The sequence below is a fragment of the Dioscorea cayenensis genome, chromosome 8 (assembly GCF_009730915.1).
Source record: "Dioscorea cayenensis subsp. rotundata cultivar TDr96_F1 chromosome 8, TDr96_F1_v2_PseudoChromosome.rev07_lg8_w22 25.fasta, whole genome shotgun sequence".
Classification (NCBI taxonomy): domain Eukaryota; kingdom Viridiplantae; phylum Streptophyta; class Magnoliopsida; order Dioscoreales; family Dioscoreaceae; genus Dioscorea; species Dioscorea cayenensis.
Genome location: NC_052478.1, coordinates 20,019,792 through 20,042,444, shown reverse-complemented (window position 1 = coordinate 20,042,444; position 22,653 = coordinate 20,019,792). Strand labels below are relative to the sequence as shown.

At 36.2% G+C, this 22,653-nt stretch overlaps 2 protein-coding genes across 3 annotated transcripts; one reads left to right on the top strand and one right to left on the bottom strand.

Annotated features, from left to right (window-relative positions):
* The first annotated feature begins 5,597 nt into the window (after positions 1-5,597).
* On the top strand, positions 5,598-18,366 carry LOC120267004 (probable serine/threonine-protein kinase BSK3). 2 transcript variants are annotated; one of them, XM_039274682.1, is made up of 11 exons: positions 5,598-5,704; positions 5,810-6,073; positions 6,145-6,365; positions 7,439-7,574; positions 7,965-8,098; positions 8,197-8,302; positions 8,501-8,586; positions 9,019-9,207; positions 10,366-10,530; positions 16,936-17,049; positions 17,650-18,366. In XM_039274682.1, the coding sequence occupies exons 2-11, from the start codon at positions 5,992-5,994 to the stop codon at positions 17,899-17,901; spliced, it is 1,485 nt and encodes a 494-aa protein (XP_039130616.1). In that variant the 5' UTR covers positions 5,598-5,704; positions 5,810-5,991; the 3' UTR covers positions 17,902-18,366. The 2 variants fall into 2 exon arrangements, with proteins under 2 accessions (XP_039130616.1, XP_039130617.1); XM_039274683.1 differs by having other exon boundaries at positions 5,621-5,704; positions 5,813-6,073.
* Positions 18,367-18,812: 446 nt separating this feature from the next.
* LOC120267007 lies at positions 18,813-21,936 on the bottom strand. The gene is made up of 2 exons (XM_039274685.1): positions 21,660-21,936; positions 18,813-19,561 (listed from the first exon to the last, which is right to left on the bottom strand). Exons 1-2 carry the CDS (start codon positions 21,854-21,856, stop codon positions 18,925-18,927), a joined length of 834 nt encoding a protein of 277 aa, XP_039130619.1. The 5' UTR covers positions 21,857-21,936; the 3' UTR covers positions 18,813-18,924.
* Between the last annotated feature and the right edge of the window lie 717 nt (positions 21,937-22,653).

Sequence of the window (22,653 nt, the reverse complement as noted above, 5' to 3'; positions counted from 1 at the left end):
GAAGTTCTAACTCTAATGGAGACCTCTCTCTCATCAAAGTAACAAATCATGCGAATCCAATCAACCACAAGGATTAATTAAACAAGCAAGCAATGGGAATACAAGATTAAAACTCAAATCAACTCGGATTTAATAGAAACATAAAGCAAATCATTACAAAAACATAGATCCTAAGGTTCACATGCCCAAATACCTACTAGGGTTTAGCCCTCCATGGAGTAAGTTACAAAGCAATGATTAATACAATGAAAAGCAATGAAAACCATGAAGTAAAACCCCCTTAAATTCATGATGATGGCCTTGATGGGTCGCCCAACGTCTTGAAAAATCCTTCTCCGAAGCTAGGTCGCCGAAGGCTCCCTCTATGCTATGATGGAGAGAAGATCGATCAAAGTTGGTGATGGACGCCCCCCAATATCGCCAAAGACCTCCTCCAAAACCCTAGCCGCCTTGCCTTCAAAGTGCTCGCGAAAACCCTCGCCGAAAAATCTCTCTAGAATAGGGCAAACGGCCTATTTAAAACCCAAAACCGCGGCTGTCACGTGCCCCCACGCACCCATGTGGATTTTCCACGTGCCCATGTGGGCTGCAGAAATTTCCACACGGGCGTGTGAACAGTAATTTTGCTACAATACTTTACTACAGTACTTTTCACAAAACACGGTCCAAACACTTTTCTCTTGAGGCCACATGTCCGGGCACACGTCCATGTGGTAGGCTATAAAACTTCTCTTCATCAACGTATCTTTGAGAGGTCTTGCAATCTTCACAAAGAGAAGGAACATGAAGATGTGGCTGCCTTTGTGCCCTTCCAACTAGTGAATTGATTTGAATCTTCTTGGAAGTTGGCACATATCTCCACATTTATGAACTCTTCTCGTGTCTTGGTCCTTGAATTGAACAAGAACTCCCAACATTGTGTCTTTATAGCCTATCTTTGCTTCCTTTTTACTCTTCAAGACATTCACAACCTATATGCATAAAAGAACACCAAATACACAATATGAGATATAAACCATGATAAAAAATGATGCTCAATGCATGTAAAACATATATAAAAATATGTCTACTCAAGCACTTATCATCTACATTATATATGGGCATAGTTGACATCAGCCTATATAGACCCAAGCAATTATGTTCCACACATTTGAAAATAACCCATCTTTAAATTTGTAGAAAATACAAATATTAAAATGTTCTAGCTGCTTTCATATGGTGCTAAAGTTTTAAATATACAAAGATACTAAACTTTACCAGATTGGCCCGATGCTATCATGAGGTGATAAAGCTATAAGTATATAGAGAGAACCTCAAAGTCCTCTATAATTAAATAATTCTTTATTTTATTATTTTATTTTTTTTAAATGTAGTAATAAAGCCACAAATATTAGGTAATGGGTCCCACATTGCATCTCCCTCCAACCTTATAATTTTCTTCAATAGAAATTCTATTAAGATTATTTTTCAAAATAATGGAACTGTAATCTTCAAAATTTTTCTTCACCCATAAAACATTTATGGCAAGTTTGGCTGCAAAATAAAAAAATAGGATGGACCAGTGCCAGGTGGCTAGATCGTAAAATAGAGATTTTTTTACAATGAAAAAATATTCCACTTTTAGTGGAATATTATTTTATGTCATAATACCTATATTATACCATAATATTATACTCTAAAATAAGTGACCAAACAAGCAATATGGCACAATTCTCAGAAAATGTTAAATTAGGGATATTGTATGGATTATGCCATAATTTTGGCGTATCCAAACAAGCCCTTAAGGAGAAAAAATGGAAAAGGGCCTATAGTAAATGCAATAAGATTTCTTAGACAATAAAAAGGTTTGGACTTAAAGATAATTCATGTATGTAAAATTAAATAACTACATGTCAACCTCCTCATATGGTGCCTTCCTCAATGATGGCCATTCATTGCTATAATAGCCTCTAATGAGTTGATTAATGATATTTGTCATAGTACAAGAGGGTAAGAAATATAGAACCACAAATATAATTAGTGAAGAGTAGTGTACATAAATGTAAAATTCTTGAAGTATTAAGTTAATTAATTACCCGGCAGCTTAACGCTTAAAAATATTTTGTCAATGTTAAAGTATGACACTGATTCTTCCTGTGTGCTAGTGGATCTAGCTTTAGGGCTAGGTTTTGTCAATGTTAAAAATATTTTGTCAATGATGAATTCCAAGTAGCAAGAAATAGATGTAAATAAGCAGATCATGATATTCTTATCACTATGGCAAGTGGAGTATCAAGTGAAAGGAAGTGGGAGAATAGCCCATTGATCTATGCTTTTCACTTTTTAACACCCCATTGGCTCCTTTCTTTTCCTATTTGGTATAATACCCTAATTGGTCCCTCTACTTTTCTCTCTCTTTTCTTTTGGTCCTTCTACTTAGCAATGCTCCCGACTAGTCCCTTTACTTTTGAAAATGTGCCCACTTAGAGAGAAATACTTCCAACTAATCTCTCTACTTTTAAAAATGGGCCCACTTAGTCCCTCCACTTAGTCCCATTTTTAAAAGTAGAGTGACTAGTTGGGAGCATTTCTCTCTAAGTGGGCACATTTTCAAAAGTAGAGGGATTAGTTTTTGAGTAGAGAGACTAAAAGGGAATAGAGAGAAAAGTAGAGGGGCCAATTTGGGTATTATACCTTCTTATTTTGATTTTGTGGCACATATGATTATCATTCACAAATTAACTTAAATGAAAAGGAAAAACAAGCAACACATAAACTATTGGATTCTGAGATAGACTAAAGATCCAATACTAACATATATATATAATACACATATCAAACAAAATAAATTACAATCCACTAGTGCATATAACCAAACATCAAATACAATTGTAATAATAGATAAATGCAAAAAAATTATATAAATTAATTGTTCAAAGTCTTAACTATCATCTCAGAATAATTGTCATATTTAGGTTCATTGTCTTCCTCATTTGTTTCTACAGCAACCTTGCTATCTTCTTCATTATTTACTTGGATGACTTCTTTAGCCTCAACAAATTCGTCTCTTAGGTCTTCAAGGGGGCCACACCATTAGCTGCTAAATCAACATGAGCTATATTTTTCTAAAATATATACAACATTTAAAGTGTAGCAGTTGTCCTCTATTTCTCTTGTTTCTTAGTCTTAACAACAACCTGCTAATCTACTTTATCTAGCATTCATTTAGGATTAAATAAATAGTATACTTGAATCGCATTTTGAGGTAGCATGAAAATATCATACTATAAACATTTCTAATAATTTTGTGGGGTCATTTGACCCCACAATTGCTTACTTGATTCTCATGGAACCAGAGCCTTAAGAGAATACAGAGAAGTATGCAACATGGATCAAGGACAACGGTATGATATGTGCCCTGATCATGAATAGTGTCATCCCCTGCATCGGTGATATTGCGACTGGATAATTATTGGGTCTACCCTGGCCATATCGAAAGAGGCATATAGCAAACTAAGCTGTATTATTGTTCCTTTTCCTGAGTGTCCAGAGACTTCAGCCTTGATTACCTTTACTATGCATAGAGGACGTGGTGCTCCAAGTCCTACCAGAGGACGTGAGCGAGGTAGGAGCAAGTTTAGCCGAGGAAAAATACAGTGCCTAAATTACGGCAAGATAGGGCATTTTGAGAACCAGTGATGGTCCAAGCATGGGAAATAAACATTCACCTCAAAGGGGGGGGGATCAGTTACTATTCTTCGAAGGAACTTTGATGATCTGCTTTAGTGACTTGGTTATCTCCAACATCTTCATCACACTACAGCTACTGTGGCAGTGACCTCCTCAGTAGACTCTTCATCAAGTACTTTTGGATGCTCTGTTAGGCAGGTGCACAAGTCCTATTGGTTGGTAGATTCGGAAGCCTCAAAACACCTTTGTGATGGGAAAGCGGCCATTATGGAGCCCAATACAGTCTGACCTGGTGGAACAGGACAAGCGGCAGATGGAAGACATCCCTATTTTAAGCCATGGGAATGTCACTCTAGGTCCAAATATTAGGCTAACAAACATGTTATTTGTTCCATATTTTCCTATTAGTTTATTATCTGTCAGTCAAATTTGAACACAGCTGAATTATCATCCTATTTTTAATATTGTCTCTCTTATCTTCCTGGATATCTTGATGGAGAAAACGATTGGTGGCGGCTAGAAGAAGGGGAAGTCTTACCACCTTACTTAGTCACCAATAGCTACTTTTGTCCTTTTTGCTCATAGCCTTGAGTCATTTACTTCGTCTGGAGCTCTTAGTCATCAATGTTTGGGTCATCCATCACTGAATAAGCTCCATCATGTTCTTCCCCAATTTTCACCTACAACTAAGTTGGACTACAAGGCTTGCCAACTTGGAAAGCATCATCGGAATACCTTTATATATTTTGATCATCCACAGTCTACATCCGTGTTTGATCTAGTTCATGAAGATGTATGGAGTCCTAGTCAGTATCCTGATAGACAGAGACATAGGTATTATCTAATTATGGTAGATGATTATTCTTGTATTTCATGGGTATTTCTTACAAAGAATAAGATTGATGTCAATTCTATTTTTGTAGAGTTTGTTAATGAAATAAAAAATCAATTTAGAATAGTTATCAAAATTATTTAGTCTAACAATGCATGCGAATTTGTATCTACTACATTACTTACTTTTTCAGGTCTCTTAGAATTATACATCAAATTTCTTGTGCTTGCACCTCACAACAAACTGGGGTAATTGAGCGAAAACATCGCCACATTCTTGATGTTGCTATAACCCTTTTGTTTCACAACAATGTCCCTTCTATGTAATCTGAGATGTTGTTCTTACTGCCATCTACCTCATAAAACGTATGCCAACTACACTTTTGAACGAGCAGATACCTTTGGAGATTTTTGGGTGTGTTGTCTTTGTCAACCTCCTAGGTTCAAGTAAGCATAATTTAGCACAACAGGCTGTCAAATGTGTCTTCTTGGGGTATGCTAGGAATCGAAAGGGTATGTTATGACCCTAATGTTACTTTCTTTGAGTCCATAACTTTCTTCTCCTCTTTGAGTCCATATCAAATGTGTATTCTTGGGGTTTGCTGGCAGCTTCACTTTTAGTTACATGGACAGATAGTTTGGGAAAAAAAACTTCAACAAATGGACATATAAAATGAGATTGAGGGAGTAAATCAATATTTTTTTTTCTATTACATCTAACTTAAATCATATGTTCGAAGTTTTTGGATGCGTATAAGTAAAACAAACCAAATTTTAAAAAAAATATATCTTAGATTGGATTATATTGATAGGTACTCAATTAAGTAAAATTTCAAGGGTTTATAGGTGAAAAAACCCAATTATCTGGAAATCTTTTAAAATATTGAAGGAACTCTCTATTCTTTTTGATTGAAGAATATACAAATTTCTTCATTGGGTTATACTTCAGACTTCAGTCATTTTTCCAAAAAAAAAATGATATCTTGGAGGGAGGTTGTTGTAAAAAAATCGAATAAAAAAACATTTTTCCTCCTTATAATATAGTCTTCACGGTTGGAAAGGACGGCATGTCGGTTTAAATAATTAATTAATTAATTAAACCACAAAGAAATACATATTAAATACATCTCTAGTCCCCCAATCCGCTCCAGATCCACTCCAAACCTCGGTCTCAAATCCACTGCTGTTTCTCTCATCGAATCAGGTACTTCTTGATCCCCATTTTGATTCTCGCTGGTTGTAATCGATTTCTGTGAATATCTATTTTTGGATCTTTGTTTTGATTCGTTGTTGTTTTTCGATTGAGAAGTAGAATCACAGCTGAATTTCTGGTGATTTCGGTAGTGTTCAATCGAGAATCTGGTTATTTGATCTGAGTTTTTCTGTGGATAATGCTCTAGTGAGTAGATAAAAGCCCGAATTTTTAGCGAATCTTGTGCTATATTTGGTCTATCTCTCTGTTTCTATATATATATATATATATATTGTGTCATGGGGTCTTGTTTCTCCAATTTGAGATCTTTCGGCTGGGATTCTCAGTACAAAGCAAGCGTCCTTGAGGCCCCTGATGTTGGTGAGTCTCGTGTTCTTTCTTTCTTGAGGTTAAGTGTTGTGGATGGTTGATGGTGGTTGTTTGTGGTGCAGAGAATGAGGTGAAGGGTGAGGTGGATGGCCTGCCTGTGTTCCAGGAGTACTCATTTGAGCAGCTCAGGCTTGCGACCTCTGGATTTGCTGTGGAGAACATTGTTTCTGAACATGGAGAAAAGGCCCCTAATGTTGTTTACAAGGGAAAGCTGGATGCACAGCGGCGAATAGCTGTCAAGCGGTTTAATCGTGCTGCATGGCCTGATCCTCGCCAATTCATGGTATGCCCTTTCCAATCTTCCTTCTTATTTTACTGGCTTAGTGCATTTGTTTGAATGGTTTTGGTTGCATCACTTTTTGGCACTGCTAATGGCATTGTCCATTTATGAGTTTGGATATGTTTGTGTAGATGGTGGCGTTGTTTAGTTATATGGTTGCTAAAGGAAATTTATCTTTGTTTTCATGACTGCACATGTAGAGGGGACCATTGTCCACATTGCAGCTTTTCTAACCAATTATTGTTGTATGTGTGGCATCTCCAGTCACAAAGTTGCAGCTTTTTTAAGCAATTATCTTCGTATATGTGGCATCTCCACTCACAAAATCAGCTTTATTGCTTGTTATTGTTTGCCATTTGTTTAATGTTATTGTGCTTCGTTCTTCTTATTTGTGCTCTTTGAGCACTTAAAACGAGATAAGACCTTTTATTGTAGTGATGCCTCCACTGATTTCAGTTCCTTTAGCATTGTTGAAATTTCTGTCTTTGATGATTCTACAGCTCTATATACTCCAGTGCAGTCCAGTTTTTCAGGTCTTTTTGCTTTTATTATTATTTTTTGCCCATTGAAGCTGATCTAGGTTATTAACAGCTTTGGTGTGACATTAATCACTGAAATATATGAAGCACAACAATTCTCTTGGCCAAGAAATATAAATTATGTATTTTGAAGATGTCAGCTAGCCCTGATGTCATAAGTTATATTGGCACATGGTTGCATATTGGTATGTGTGTATGCTTCTAGAATTCACCTTTGTATTAGCGTTAGAAGTACATATTGCTTATTAGTAATATTCACGTTCAGCTATCACACCAATTTGGTAAGTGTAGTTTGAAATGTGGAACTCCATGCACGCTTTGCAGGTTGCCTGGATATTATTGTCTTTTGATAGTTGAGCTGCCTCTTTGTTTTGATTTGATTTTGTTTAAGCTCTCCAAGTTTCATAGTTAACCATTCTTTGGCTTGCTAAAAGTCATACAACAACCATACTTCTTTCAGTCTTTTGCAAAATTGAAAGAGTGTTCTTTGGATGTGATTATATTGCCACCAACTCCAATGTATTGTTTTTGCTATAGGAAGAAGCGAGATCTGTTGGTCAACTCCGAAATCACAGATTGGCAAATTTGCTTGGGTGTTGTGCTGAAGAAGAAGAGAGATTGCTTGTAGCAGAGTATCTGCCCAATGATACACTTGCCAAACACCTTTTTCACTGTAAGGTTCTTCTTTGCCTCTAGTAATCTCTTCTTACGAGGCATCTAATTTTTGTTTACAGTTTCATGCGTTTTGAAGTGAAGCCCTGTCTTGAAATAGAAGTTGCATTGTCAGTCGTTTCATTTTCGCTTTGCTTGGATTGTAACTATCTTCTGCTAGACATTGTTTTGACTCTTTTGGGCGATGTTCATAAACACGAACTATGGTAATTTGTTTTATTTTTAAAGTAAAAATGTTGTATGAATGGTTGATGGTTCTAACTTCCTTTTACTGATTGATTGGTAGCTTCCTTGGTTAATGAGACATCAAAGTTAGTGATCTGTCGGTGTTTCAGCTTCTTCATTCCTTCTTTCATTTTTACCTTCTGTTCTAAAGTTTCAAATTCTACAGGGGAAACTCAACCTATGAAATGGCCAATGCGATTGAGGGTGGTACTTTATCTAGCCCAAGCTCTTGAATACTGCACTAGCAAGGGCCGTGCACTCTATCATGATCTTAATGCATATCGAGTTCTTTTTGATGATGTAAGTATAAGAGCCTAAGTTTGTCCCCTTATACTTACTTTTTCTTCCTATTATCTGTTGCTTCTTTATTGTGTAACTGATGGTTTATTACCTTGCAGGATTGTAATCCCAGGCTTTCATGCTTTGGTCTGATGAAGAATAGCAGGGACGGGAAAAGTTATAGCACAAATTTGGCATTTACTCCTCCTGAATATTTAAGAACTGGTACACACTACATATCAATCTTTACCATTCTCCTTTTTGCCGCATGTTTCTTAGGGAATGGTCCCTTTGTTTCTTTGCATTTAAAACCTTATGTAATGTTAGTATGAGGGCTCACATATTTTTGCCTGCAAGCAATAAATAATTTTTTACAGATAATTATTGTTCTTTTGTTTCACTTTCTTGTGTTGTAATTTGTAGGAAGGGTCACTCCAGAAAGTGTGATATATAGCTTTGGTACGTTGTTGCTTGATGTTCTTAGTGGAAAGCATATCCCACCTAGTCGTGTAAGTACTCTATCACAGCTAAGATGCTAGATTTATTCATTAATCTTGTTGGTTCTCAAGATATATGAAGATGCTCATTATTATCTATTAATGATTGAACTGTTAGAGAAAATGAAAACTAGCTTCTCTGGCAACAAATGATTTTTTACTAGCTTCTCTGGCCCTTAAAACTGCTTGTTAACAATCATGAATTGGATTGAGATACCTGGTTCATGGTAACATAATATAGTGCCTTGATCTAACATAAGTTTAGAGGCTACATTATCTGGCTTATCGCATAATAGCTTCTTTAATTTTCTCTCTCAGACGATTCATTTGCATTGGTACAGTGTTGTCTAACTTGTGTGTTAATTTTTCTTATCTTGGTTGTGTTTCTAGCTTTTGTCAATTATCTTGCCATATCTAATATGTTGGTTTTGTTTCTTTCTTTAGGCACTTGACTTGATAAGAGATCGTAATTTCGAAACACTCACGGACTCCTGTTTAGAAGGACAATTCTCAGATGAAGATGGGACTGAACTAGTGCGTTTAGCTTCCAGATGTTTACATTATGAGCAACGTGAGCGACCTAACGTGAAATCATTAGTGACTGCTCTGGCACCTCTACAAAATGATGTTGATGTGAGTTTCCTAGATTACATAAAAATCATTTGCATATTCAAATTTGGGAGTAGGTGGCTTATTTTGCAAATCAGTCAATAGTTTGCTGGTTGAAGTTTCTTTCCCATCATTTTTTAAGTATTTGTTTTTGTGATTTTGCTAAATTCTGGTTCTTTCGCTGTTCTTTTCCTATATCTCTTCTATTACTTTATCAAAGGGTGTTATTCTTGTTTCATTTGATATTCTTGTTTCATTTAATATTTGCTTTGATAGACCAATGCCTATCAATATTACATATTCTTATCGACTTATTGTCATCTACATGCATATTTATTGTAGTTTCGTGAGTTTCAACTTTGGAGTTGTTAGTTTGTGTTTGTTTGGTTTTTATGCGCACATTTACTTTATATTATAGAAATGATGTTCTATCCTTTGATTTTACATGGTTATGTTTGTGCGTCTTCATCTTCTTTATGGTAGATATGTTTGCACTTGCTACCATTAGCTGATTGATCTGTCAGTGGATGCATTATGTACATGTTTGGTAATGTGATTTAAGCTCAATTGCAATTTGTGTTAGTCTATAGTACATTACTTAATATGCAGCAAATATATATCCAAATGTATGTGTGTTTCTTGAAATTAGCTGACATGAAGAGTCTTAATGTTAGTGTTTGTTTCGAGGCATTTGGAGATTGTGGATATTATGGCCCAAATTGAGTGTAAGTTGAAATCTCACATTTTAATGCTAAAATGGGATTTGGGGAGACTGCATCTGAATCACATCTTTCTAACCATCAGATCTGGATTCAGAGTTCCATGAGCTCCAAATTTTACTAAACAAGAGCTCTGAATTTCACCAAACAAACACTGCATTAGTGTTGCCCAAAAGTCATTTGCTTTAAAACTTGTTTATGCTTTTAGCTGGTCTTGTTTTCTATTATTAGTCACCCTCATATCCGACTTGCTTCTGTTATGTGACCATTACGAAAGTCAGACCATGCTTTATCCATGCCGATGATATCAATTGTAACGTTGGAAACTTGTTTCTTGCATATAGATGGTAAAAAATAGAAACTCTCTTGCAGCAATTCAGTTTTAGTACTTGAATCAATTGATTTCCAATTTGAATTCTAAGAGTCCAGAGTCTTGACTCTTGATTGTAACATGTAATTGCAGGTTCCGTCTTATGTATTGATGGATGTACCGCATGGCGGAACATCCTCATTAGAATCACTTCCTCTTTCCCCCCTTGGTGATGCTTGCTTCAGGATGGATCTAACAGCAATACATGAGATACTGGAACAGGTTGGATATAAAGATGATGAAGGAACGGCAAATGAGGTTTGTGTTGTCGCATTTCTTCTATTAAAAGTAGAAGCAACTCCTGATTACTCTGCCTAATCCATTCCCCATTCCACCGATGCACGTAATTACATTATATTAGGTCTTTTGGCCCAAGAAATTCACTGTAACTATGTCAGTGTCATGTTTTGTTAAAAAAATCAACAAAAAAATTTAGTTTAATGTGACAAACTAATTTTTATATAACCACTATTTTTATCACTCACCATAAATGCTTAAAGTGTTGAAAACTGCCATTGTAGTTTTAGGTTATTGCCAAGAATTTTGAGATGTTCAACTTTTGAAGACCAATTTTGTTATGTTAGATTCCTGAGCAAAATTTTAATAATTCCGAAAGCATCATACAAGAGAGATTGAGCTTTTCATTTTGTTCTTGGGACAATGTAAATTTGTTTGAATGTTCTGTTTTCTTTTGTGCATAGCACAAAAATATTACTTTCATTGATAAAACTTGAACTTTGCGGTAGCATGCTGATCGGTTTATATTGTTTGAGTGATAAACTCAGAATAATGACCAACCTGCGTATCTATGGGGCGTAATCTTATTTTGTTATAGATGCAACAATAACAACAACAAGTGGTTAGTCTCAACTATTTTGTTACAGATATTGTCACTGTTGGAAACTAATAGCAAAACCAATGAGAGACAAGGAGAAACCAATTTTTTTATTGATGGATGGAAGCAAGGCTCATCTTGTATAGGAAGCAATAAGCAAGAAAGGAAAAGAAAGAGAAGGAAAGTCTACATAAGGACATACATTTGTCTTTTATTGGTTTCCTATTGGTTTCTAGCACTCCCCCTCAAGCTGGAGCATATTTGTCCATGCTCAGCTGCAACACCGATCAAAGAGTGGATGTGGGAGTGGCTTGGTGAAGATATTAGCCGTTTGATCTTTGGAGCTAACACTGGCAGTGTGCATGAGACCGTGTTGAATAAGATCACGTGTATAGTGATAGTTCACCTTAACATGTTTTGTGAGCTTATGAAACATAGGATTCTTTGCTATGTACATGCATGCTCGATTATCACATCTGAGCTTCATACTCGTAGGAATAGTAATGTACAAATCCGGAAGTAGCGATTGTATCCACATCAATTATGTTGCCACTTGTTCTATGACCTTATATTCGCTCTCAGTATTAGAGCGAGTGACAATTGCATGTTTCTTGTTCCTCCATGTGATAAGGTTGCCTACTAGATAGGTATAGAACCCAGTAGTGGACTTTCTGTTAGAAAGATAGCTCGTATAGTCAGCATCTAGGTAAGCAACTAGATTAATAACACTGTCTTTAGGAAACAGTAATCTTTTCCTGGGTGAGGACTTAATGTACTGAAGAACCATCATGGCAGAGTAAGTGAGTTTGAGTAGGATTGTTTATAAGCTGACTTGGTTTCTGACCTACAAGAAAAATATCTGGACACCTAATAGTCAGGTACAATAGCTTCTCTGGCAGACTTCTGCACCGTCATGTATCAACCACCATGTCCTTGAATTCATATATATATATGCTCTTTAGGGTCCATCGAAATATTTGTAGGTTTGGATCCCAACATCCCAGTCTCATTAAGAAGATCTGTTGCATATTTCCTCTGTAAGAAAATAATTCCCTTTTTGTTGTGGGTAACCTCAATTCCCAGAAAGTACCGGAGTGGACAAGATGTTTGATCACAAATTGCTCAAACAAGGCTTTCTTCACACCAACAATGCCTGGGTATCATCACCAATTAGTGTGATGTCATCAATGTAGTCCAACATGCCAACAAGTCTTCTCCCTGTTTTTCTGACAAACAGGGAATGGTCTGATGTGAATTTTGAGAATCCTAAGTTCTCAAAAACTTCAGACAGTTTTTAGAACCATGCTCGTGGGGGAATTCTTTCTAACACTCTCTCTAAATCTCAAAGCCAGGTGGTTGCTCAAAGCTAGGTGGTTGCTGCATGTAAACTACCTCCTGCAAGTTGCCATAGAGAATGCATTCTTAACATCAAGTTGATGAAGAGGCTAATCAAATCGAGTTGCAGTCACAACCAGAATCTGCACAGCAAATAGTTGTGCAACGGGTACAAGGTGTCAAAAAAATCAACACCGGAAGTTTGAGTGAACCCTTTTGCCACTAGTCAGGCTTTATAGTGAGCCACAGAACCATCTGGATTATTGTTAATTACAAACACCCATCTGGCACCAACTTTGCACCCTAGAGGTGGTTCAACAAGCCCCCAGCTACCACGAGAAATAAGAGCTTCCATCTCTTCCTCCACAACCTTATGTGGTCGGAATCTATACCCCAGAGAGGGCTTCCGCAAACTTCTTATATGCGTCTCCAAGACAATAAAAGGTCACTGCCTTTGATATAGGATGCAGAGTACATGTTTGGGGCATCTTTCTGAGAGCAATTGGAAAGTCAAGCGTGGGATTTTTCTCACTTCCATTAGTATTGTCGTGTATCACTTGCAGTATCCTCAACAATAGTGGTATTAGTCCATAAATCCTCTTGTTGAGAACTTATCTCCAGGGCTAATGACAGTATAGGCTCAGAAGGGAGAGACCGACGCTGATAGGTGATTGTGAAACAATTCCCTTCTAATTCCGAGATTGGGAAATCCTCCAAGACAACGGGTGGTACAGCCATGGGAGTTGGAGATGGAGAGACAGTGGAAAACATAGTGGAGAAGAAAGGTATGGACTCAAAGAAAGTAACATTAGCACTTACGTAGTGGTGTGTCCTAGGATCATAACATACCCCTTTCGATTCCTAGCATACCCCAAGAAGACACATTTGACAGCTTGTTGTGCTAAATTATGCTTACTTAAACCTAGGAGGTTGACAAAGTCAACACACCCAAAGATCTTTTGGGCAAGAGCAAAGAGATGACCCCTAGGGTAGAGAATCTCCAAAGGTATCTGCTCGTTCAAAAGTGTAGATGGCATACGTTTTATGAGGTAGGTGGCAGTAAGAACATCTCCCATTACATAGAAGGGACATTGTTGTGAATCAAAAGGGTTATAGCAACATCAAGAATGTGGCGATGTTTTCGCTCAGTTACCCCATTTTGTTGTAAGGTGCGTGCACAAGAACTCTGATGTATAATTCTAAAAGACCTGAAAAAGTAAGCAATGTAGTAGATACGAATTCGCATGCATTGTTAGACTGAATAATTTTGATAACTGTTCTAAATTGATTTTTATTTCATTGACAAACTCTACAAAAAAAGAATTGACATCAAACTTATTCTTTGTAAGAAATATCCATGAAATATGAGAATAATCATCCACCATAATTAGATAATACCTATGTCCCTGTCTATTCGGATATTAGGACTCCATAGATCTACATGAACTAGATCAAACACGGATGTAGACTATCGATGATCTGAAGAGGGAAAAGTATTTCAATGATGCTTTCCAAGTTGGCGAGCCTTGTAGTCCAACTTAGTTGTAGATGAAAATTGGGGAAGAACATGACGGAGCTTATTCAGTGATGGATGACCCAAACGTTGATGGCTAAGAGCTCCAGACAAAGTAAATGACTCAAGACTGCGAGGAAAAAGAACAGAACTAGCTATTAGTGACTGAGTAAGGTGGTAAGACTTACCCTTCTTCCGGCTGCCACCAATCGTTTTCTCCGTCAAAATATCCTGGAAGATAAGAGAGACAAGATTAAAAATAGGACGATAATTCAGCTGCGTGCAAATTTGGCTAACAGAATAACCTAATAGGAAAATATGGAACAAATAATATGTTTGTTAGCCTTATATTTGGACCCAAGGTGACATTCCCATGGCTTAAAATAGGGACGTCTCCCATCTGCCACTTGTCCGGTCCCACTAGGTCAAACCGTATTGAGCTCCATAATGGCCGCCCTATCACCACAAAGGTGTTTTGAGGCTTCCAAATCTACCAACCAATCGGACTTGTGCACCTGCCTAACAGAGCATCCAAAAGTACTTAATAAAGAGTCTACTGAGGTCACTGCCACAATAGTTGTAGTGTCCGGTGGTCCAAATGAAGATGTTGGAGATAACCAAGATGTTGAAACAAAGCATCAAAGTCCCTTCAAGGAATAGTAATCAATCCCCTCTTTGAGGTGAATGTCTGACTCCCATGCTTGGACCAAGACTAGTTCTCAAAATGCCCTATCTTGCCGTAATTTAGGCACTGTATTTTTCCTCGACTAAACTTGCTCCTACCTCGCTCACATCCTCTTGGCGGAACTTGGAGCACCACGTCCTCCATGCCTATTGAAGGTAATCAAGGCTGAAGTCTCCAGACACTCAGGAAAAAGGAACAACAATACGGCTTAGTTTGCTATACGCCTATTCCAATATGGCCAGAGTAGGCCCAATAATTATCCAGTTGCAAGCGGTTGCATACGTGAGATTGACTCCAGCGAGAAACAAGAGAACCCCATCTCTCTTCTATTGGCCTTTGGAGTCTCACAAGTGCAAATAGGCCAGCAAGCATTGTTTATCTCAATCAATGCCTTAAACTGAGAGTAATACTGTGATAGGGGCTTATCTTCTTTCTTCAGATTCATCATCTCGTAATAGGTCTGGAAGATGAGGCTGAAGTTCTTATGGGAATAAGTGTCCTCCTGACTATCCCACATCTCCTTGGCTATCATGTAACATGATTTCATCACCGATGCAGGGAACAACACTGTTCATGATTAGGGCACATATCATACCATTGTCTTTGATCCATGTTACATACTTCTCTGTATTCTCTTTAGGCTCTGGTTCCGTGAGAATCAAGGGTGAAGCTAAGTAAGCAATTGTGGGGTCAAATGACCCCACAAAATTATTAGAAATGTTTATAGTATTATATAGTGTGTGTATATGTATAAGGAAAACCATTAAATTGAACCCATTAAATAAAAAAAATTAGGAGCAAATATGCGATATTAAAAAGATTTTATGAGAAACATGTGGGTTATTACAAGTAAACCCAAATTTTAAGACCCATATATTTTTGCCCCGAAGTACAGGCTTCAAACGCAACTGCAAGCTCAACAAGCACGTATGCTCTCATCTTGCGTGGGCTTTGGAGTTTGATCTTAGGTCCTCCCTAAAACAAACACCTTACGCAAAGGGCCCGATGCCAATAGGTCAAAAGGCTGTTGGCAAAACTGAAACTATTGTCTTTTTTACTGTCAATATTTTCCATCTACTTTCTTAATATTTTGTCTAATTTGACAAAAAAAACCACCAAGGTACCACTCTCTTTTTTTAATTTAAATTTTTTTCGCCTTTCAAGCTACATCAAAGCATTCAATTAAGTTCGAAGATCAATTTTAATTTTTAGTCATTTGAGATAATTTCTTAAATATAAATTCCTTAATAAAATTTCCTAACTTTTTGTAATTTGTACCTTTATATTGTTTTAACTATGATTGTTATATATTTATATTGCATTGTAGATAATAATATTATACTTATATATTGATCCCACTTAATAAATTGTCTGGCTCCTCTATTGGTGAGAATATACTCCTTTCTCATGACCTCTAGCCAAGATCAAAAACGTGTGTAACCACCGTGCGTAGTTGGTCTCATCCAACTTGGGTGCTTGGTACTTTCTGTATCTGCATCCCCCAATGTCACCTTCGAACTTTCTGATGTTGTGGCCATGTCTACATGAACCCTAGAGCCACAAAACTCGTCAAATGGAGACAAGGAGTGACATCATCAAAAACTTGTGCACAATGGCACCATCAAATCAGGCAAAAGAGGTGGAGGGTGGCCGATGTGTTGTTGGGAGCTGCTGGAAGTGAATCGAGGCTACGGGGAGACGGCGGAGAGCCGTTGTCCGCAGTGGGTGTGCCGCTTGGTCCACTGGGGAAAGAGATGGGCTAGGGCTTCGGAAAGATAGGTATAGGACTCGATCTAGGACCGTTGCTCTGATACCATGTAGAAAGTAGGAACTAATTTTCTTATTGGTGGATGGAGGCAAGGGTCACCTTGTATAATGAGAGACCCTGGATGAGTGTAAGGCAATAACATTGAAAAATGTGAATATTGAGGAGGAGATGAGAAGGAAGCAAATCCAAGCTTAGGTAGTCAAAACTAGGAACAAATCAACCATACATAGGAAATAAGCCAAAAAGGAAAAGAAAGGAAAGGAAAGTCTAAATAAGAACATATAGTTGTCTCTTATTGGTTTCCTATTGGTTTCCAACAATCACTAATTAATTTTGTTTAATTGACTTCCTCCTTATCAACCTTAATAAGTAATTATGGGCACATGCCTAATCTTGGTCGAAGGCACATAATATATATGAAACCTTAGATTCAGATTGGTTTTTCTTCATCTTTGAAGTGGTTTTTCACTTTCTCAATAACCTGTTCTGCAGTTTGTTTTCAATTACCCTTTTTCTCTAATTTTCAGCTTTCATTTCAAATGTGGACTGATCAAATGCAAGAAACATTGAACTCCAAGAAAAAGGGTGATAATGCTTTTCGGCATAAAGATTTTAATACTGCTATTGAGTGCTACACACAGGTAAATCCGCTAAATGCTTTTCAGAAAATTGTTTCACCTTTTCACAACTCTTGTCATCTGCGCAGGAATGCTGTCAGGTTTTTTTTCTTTGAAAATGACCTTGTGAGCAACCCTTGAAGCATCATGCACTATGCAATGCATATTTGGCCTCTTATTTCTTTTTCCATTTCTAAAAGTTAAGATTTTAATGTCTAATCATTTTGTCTGTTTTCATGAGAAGGTCTAGAATATTGCTTCATTCTTACCATAACCTACCAGGATTGATTACTGTTCACAATTATAGTGTTTTAATGTTATGAAAACTTCTGCTGATCACTTTAAATTGGATAATATCTTATCATGACCTGAGCTTTTAATAATGTCTTATCATGGCCTGAATTTTTTGTAAATTATCATTTGGCCCAGCGGAGATGCTTGGTGGTCATTGAAGAAATTAAGGAATTAATTCTTGAAGCTTCCTTTAGCTATTATGAAGACCTGTATAATCTCTCTTGACACTGCACTAGACAGAAAGGCCTTTACTTCATTTGAATAATGTGATAAATGAATTAATTGAACATTCTGTTCACCATTGTTATTGATGACCTCTATGACGTGCAGTTCATTGATGTTGGTACAATGGTTTCGCCAACTGTTTTTGCTCGACGGTGTCTGTCTTATCTGATGACTGACATGCCACAGCAAGCTCTTAGTGATGCAGTACAGGCACTGGTTGTATCCCCGATATGGCCAACAGCATTTTATCTTCAGGCGGCTGCGCTATCTTCTCTCGGAATGGATAATGAAGCTCAAGAAGCATTAAAGGATGGCTCATCTCTTGAAACCAAAAAGAATGGGAATTCTAGCCATTAATACTAGAGCCAAGTTTTGTGGTTCAGTCAAAAGTTTGAGGCAGCTACCCTACTTTGATGGTTGGATCATTGTTGCAAATTGAAGGGCATGCCTCTGATTTAATTTTTTCTGCAGATGTCCAAGGACTGGTCAAGACTTGAATTGGAAGGGCGAAATCTTTGTCATCCTTTTGTATAAAACAAATATGCTGACAGAAGAATGAGTTCAGAACAGATGAAGGATTGTGAATCTCGAAACTTGGTTTGCTGCAAAAAAGCAAGTGAAAAGAAAACCTCACCATTCTTCATCTTGAGTTGGGATAATGGTGTTCTCATTTTGCTGATAAAACATGTAATTTGTGTACAGCTGTTGAATGCTTCATTTGAGATTATTGCTTTCTTTTGCCATTGAGATTGTTTCAGGTTGGTCAAATGTAAGTCATGTTTGAAAAACTAGAATATCATAGTATTTGTGTGAATTAGAGTTGATGTTGATGTCAGCCACCAATTTGAATAAAAGTCTTTGAAATTTGCTTTCATATGCATTAACGGTATACCATTGGGACAAAAGTAGAGAAAAAAGGTCGGGTGAAGTTTTTGGTATAGTATCAAATTATTATTATTTTTTTTTTATTTTGAGTCAAAACTCAATTTGAATCAAAATGATTATCTAACTTTAATTTCGTTTTACTGAGTGGTTATTCAAGTGATTTTGGTCTTTATTTTTATGATGTAAATACTAAAAATTCTCTATCATAACATACATAATACATGTCCCTGCAATAAGCAATTCCATCTCATCTGCTAACAGAAAATTTTCAATATCAAATCACAAAAAAATAAACTAAATTCACTTTGATGATCACCTAGTGAAATAAAATTAAAATACCCAATCATTTTGATTCAAATTGAAGTTCGGACTTCAAAATAAAGATAGATTATAGTTTAATGCCCTTAAAAAAATTTTAACCCTCAATGAATTTAATTAACAGCTAAAACATTCTTAAAAAAAATCACATTTGCATCTTTTATGGTGTTTAACTGCTTACAGATGGAACGGAATGACAATATTACTAAGATTTCTAACTTTATGAAGTTCATTACTTTCGGCTTTCTCCCTTAGGCTAGACCAGGATTTCCTCCGCCGTTTGTTCGATGCACTGGCCCCTTTACCTGAATCAACAATTCTTTCTGAACTGCTGCCTTGAATAGGAATCTCACTCTGATGGGATTTACTGGCTTTCCTTTTCTTCTTCAATGCACTCAATGATTTTTCCATTGTCCACACTGCATCCGTAGTTTTCTCCATTGTCCGCACGGCATCCGTAGTTTTCACATCAACATGCATATTATCAGTGTTTGCAGCAGCCTTAATGTGAGTGAAAGATTTAAGCTCTGAGTTGGCATCTAGAACTTCTAAGATTTTCTCATGTGGATTCCGGTTCGATGTCTTGTTCCGAGCATTCGAGTGTGAATGGGATCCCAGTCTCGATGCCAGCAGACCTTCAACATGGCCTGTTGGAGTGCCCCATTTAATGTTACGGTGTGAACAGAAGTGGCAAGTGTAAACCATGCTGTTCTTAGAGGTTGTAGGGATAGACTTCTTTTGTCGTCCCTTGTTCTTCACATTCTTTTCAATTCGGATGGTGCAGTTAAATCCAGGTTGTAACACGGTCTCACACCTGTAAGACAAAGAACATATATTATAAATGTTCTCATGAAAAATTTTGAACATCTATTGGTGCCGGAAAAAGTTTCCAAGGTGGAAAATCAGTTGCAAACTTTCTGACTTTTCCCCCCTTCATATTCATTTCTATTCAGATTAAAAGTTAGAAGTTAAAACTTTGTGGTAGCATAGTTGCAAATTTTCTGACCTTTTTCCCCCTTCATATTCATTTCTATTCAGATTATAAAGTTAGAAGTTAAAACTTTGTGGTAGCATAGTTTTACATGTACAAGACATTCAAGTGAAATATAAAGAGTTCACAATAACAACCATGCCTCCTTTACCGCATAAACTGAACCATTTTAAATAGAAGAAAGGGCACTTTTTGTCCACCAGCAATACCCCCCCTCCCCAACCCCATCTTCATTTTGATTCCTTAACCCAAAAAATGCAAAAAGGTTTGGTTCTAACAATCTTCCATGTTTAGGGCATGTTCTAAACATCAAATAAACAAGGGAATGTGTTTGGAATGTAGAAGATCATGGAAGGTGTTCATTTGTCTGTTCTTAAATTTTGTTTCATTTAAGAAGACAGAAGAAAGTAATATCCCTTCATGATTTTCATTATATTGGCTTTTCTTCCTCAAAACAAATACATCTAAAGGTTCTGGAGCTTGAATTATGTTGTAGTAACAAAACCTAGACCTCAGGATATTCACACCACAAAAAGTAGAAAACAAATATATGTGAAGGGAGTAAATAGCAATGAGGCACACATAAAGACACAAAGGTTTGTGTCGTTTGATTTACATTCAAAGACAGAAATGATCATGAAGGCGGTGGCTTTTAAGTTTTAACAACAAAATCTCACAGGCATTCTCTTTTTCCCTTTTAAAAAAAAGAGGATGTAAATCATCAAAGTGTATAAGTATGGTTCTTACCACTTCGTATGAGAACAATAAAAAAGACAGAAATGATCATGAAGGCGGTGGCTTTTAAGTTTTAACAACAAAATCTCACAGGCATTCTCTTTTTCTCTTTTAAAAAAAAGAGGATGTAAATCATCAAAGTGTATAAGTATGGTTCTTACCACTTCGTATGAGAACAATAAATTTTGAAAAAGCTATCTGTCAAACTAAGGATTTGAATCCAAAACCACTTTGAAGGATAGGTTTTGTAATTTCAGTAAGCCCTCATAAAGTGATGCATAGGTATTATACATCAAGATGATAACTATAAGCAGATAGACTCTCATTGTTGCTTGGTCAAAGCCAAATAATCCAAAGCAGAATGGAAAACAAACAAGTAACATGACAGAAACTAATTCTAAGATTCAACACACAAATTTTTTGAAATATTAATTCAATCAATGCAGTACCAAAGCATGGTTTCACATATATATATATATATAACAGAAACAACTTAACAAATCAACAAATGGCATGTAGAACTTGACATAACTATCTCAAGTCATATTCCTAACATTATTATTAATGTGAGATCAATTGCATATGGGTAAAACTGCACCATTGATCCCTGAACCCAAAAAGGCGCACTTTGGTCTCAAACTCCATCCTTATTTGCAACAACCAAGACTAAGAAACAACTAACATGGGAAGAAGTGTATATGTACTTTAAATATTACTCTCTCCGTTCCTTTTTATCTGTCATTTTTAACGTTAAGAAGCATTTATTATTTTTTTTTCCAAAATTATCCTTAACACTCTATTCAATTATCATCTTAGAATTAGATATGATTGAGAGCTGTGAAAATATAAATTAGGAGTAATTTTGAAAAAATAACTAAATTTTTATAAAATTTTGTGAAATAACTAAGTTTCTTGTGAGATTCAGTTAACAGCATGGTTTTTTCACAAATAACAGAACAAAAATGATATACAGATTTCAAAAGAACAAACTCAAGTTCAAACAAAGCCATTCAGCAAAAAACAACTAAACGTCATTTAATGTGATCGAAAATTATGTATTAATTAAGTGAAACATTATTAAAAAAGCATCCAGTTTTTATAGAATAAAATGCTAGAGAAGAAGATTATTTTCTATTCTATCATCAAAATATAAAGTAAAAAAACAAAGATGAAGGAAAGGTCTGACCTTTGGCAAAGAAAACAAGAGGAATCCAAAGGAACACCTGCAGCCTCAGCATTAGAAGCAAGATTGTGACCAAATAAAGCAGCAAGAGGAGGAGGAACACCAGCACACTTTGCCAGCTTTTGAAGATGTTGTAGCTTCAAGATTGAACTCACACTTGTCTCCTTCTTCCCACCCTTCTCTTCCCTAAGCGTTGTCATTTCTTTCAGAGAGGAAACGCCGCCGGGTACGGACTCCGGCGAGAGGGAGAGAGAAGCGTGGTGGAGAGAGACGACCAGGAATTTAGGGTTTCTATAGATTTAGAAGGACATTTGACCAAAAACCCCTTATAAATATATTATTTATTAATAAGTTAAATTAAAATAAAAATATTATTACACTCTGAGACCTGACAAATAATAAAATTATTTTTTCAAGCCCTGACAAGACCTCGGGTTAAAAAGATTTTTTTTTTTTTTTACCATTTACAATGCACGCCATTAGATGTTAGACATATAATTAGTTTTAGGGTTTTTTTTTTCCCAAATTGACCCCAATTTTTTTTAATATTGTAAAAATGACCCTAGGGTCATTTTATTTGTCAAAATGCCTTACGATCATCATATCAATGCTTAATTAACACCCATGTGTTGACTGGGCATTTTTAAATTAAAAAAAAATTATTTTTTTACATTTTAACCCCTTATTTTTTTATAATTATTTAAATAACTTATTTGTGGCATTTTACCCAAAATTTTTTAAAAAATTATTATTAAAATATAAAACATTATTTGAAATTAGAATTCTTATTATTAATTATTAAAAAAGTAATTATTTAAAATTATATTAATAATATTTTGACACAAGAGTTGGCCCAAACGGTGCTCTGCCATCCGTTGCAGTGCTCCAACACCACTGCTAGATCACTTGATCACCCGAGTGCGCTCGAATCAAAGTCATGACCTGGATGTGATTTCATCACTAAAATAATTTAAAATAATTTCCATTATAATAATAA

Excerpts from the sequence above, each read along its gene's own strand:
- LOC120267004 (XM_039274682.1), top strand. The coding sequence starts at position 5,992 with ATGGGGTCTTGTTTCTCCAATTTGAGATCTTTCGGCTGGGATTCTCAG. Across the intron at positions 6,366-7,438 it reads CTGATCCTCGCCAATTCATG|GAAGAAGCGAGATCTGTTGG; the intron begins GTATGCCCTTTC and ends TTTTTGCTATAG. Across the intron at positions 8,099-8,196 it reads ATCGAGTTCTTTTTGATGAT|GATTGTAATCCCAGGCTTTC; the intron begins GTAAGTATAAGA and ends ATTACCTTGCAG.
- LOC120267007 (XM_039274685.1), bottom strand. The coding sequence starts at position 21,856 with ATGACAACGCTTAGGGAAGAGAAGGGTGGGAAGAAGGAGACAAGTGTG. Across the intron at positions 19,562-21,659 it reads TCTTGTTTTCTTTGCCAAAG|GTGTGAGACCGTGTTACAAC; the intron begins GTCAGACCTTTC and ends TTTGTCTTACAG.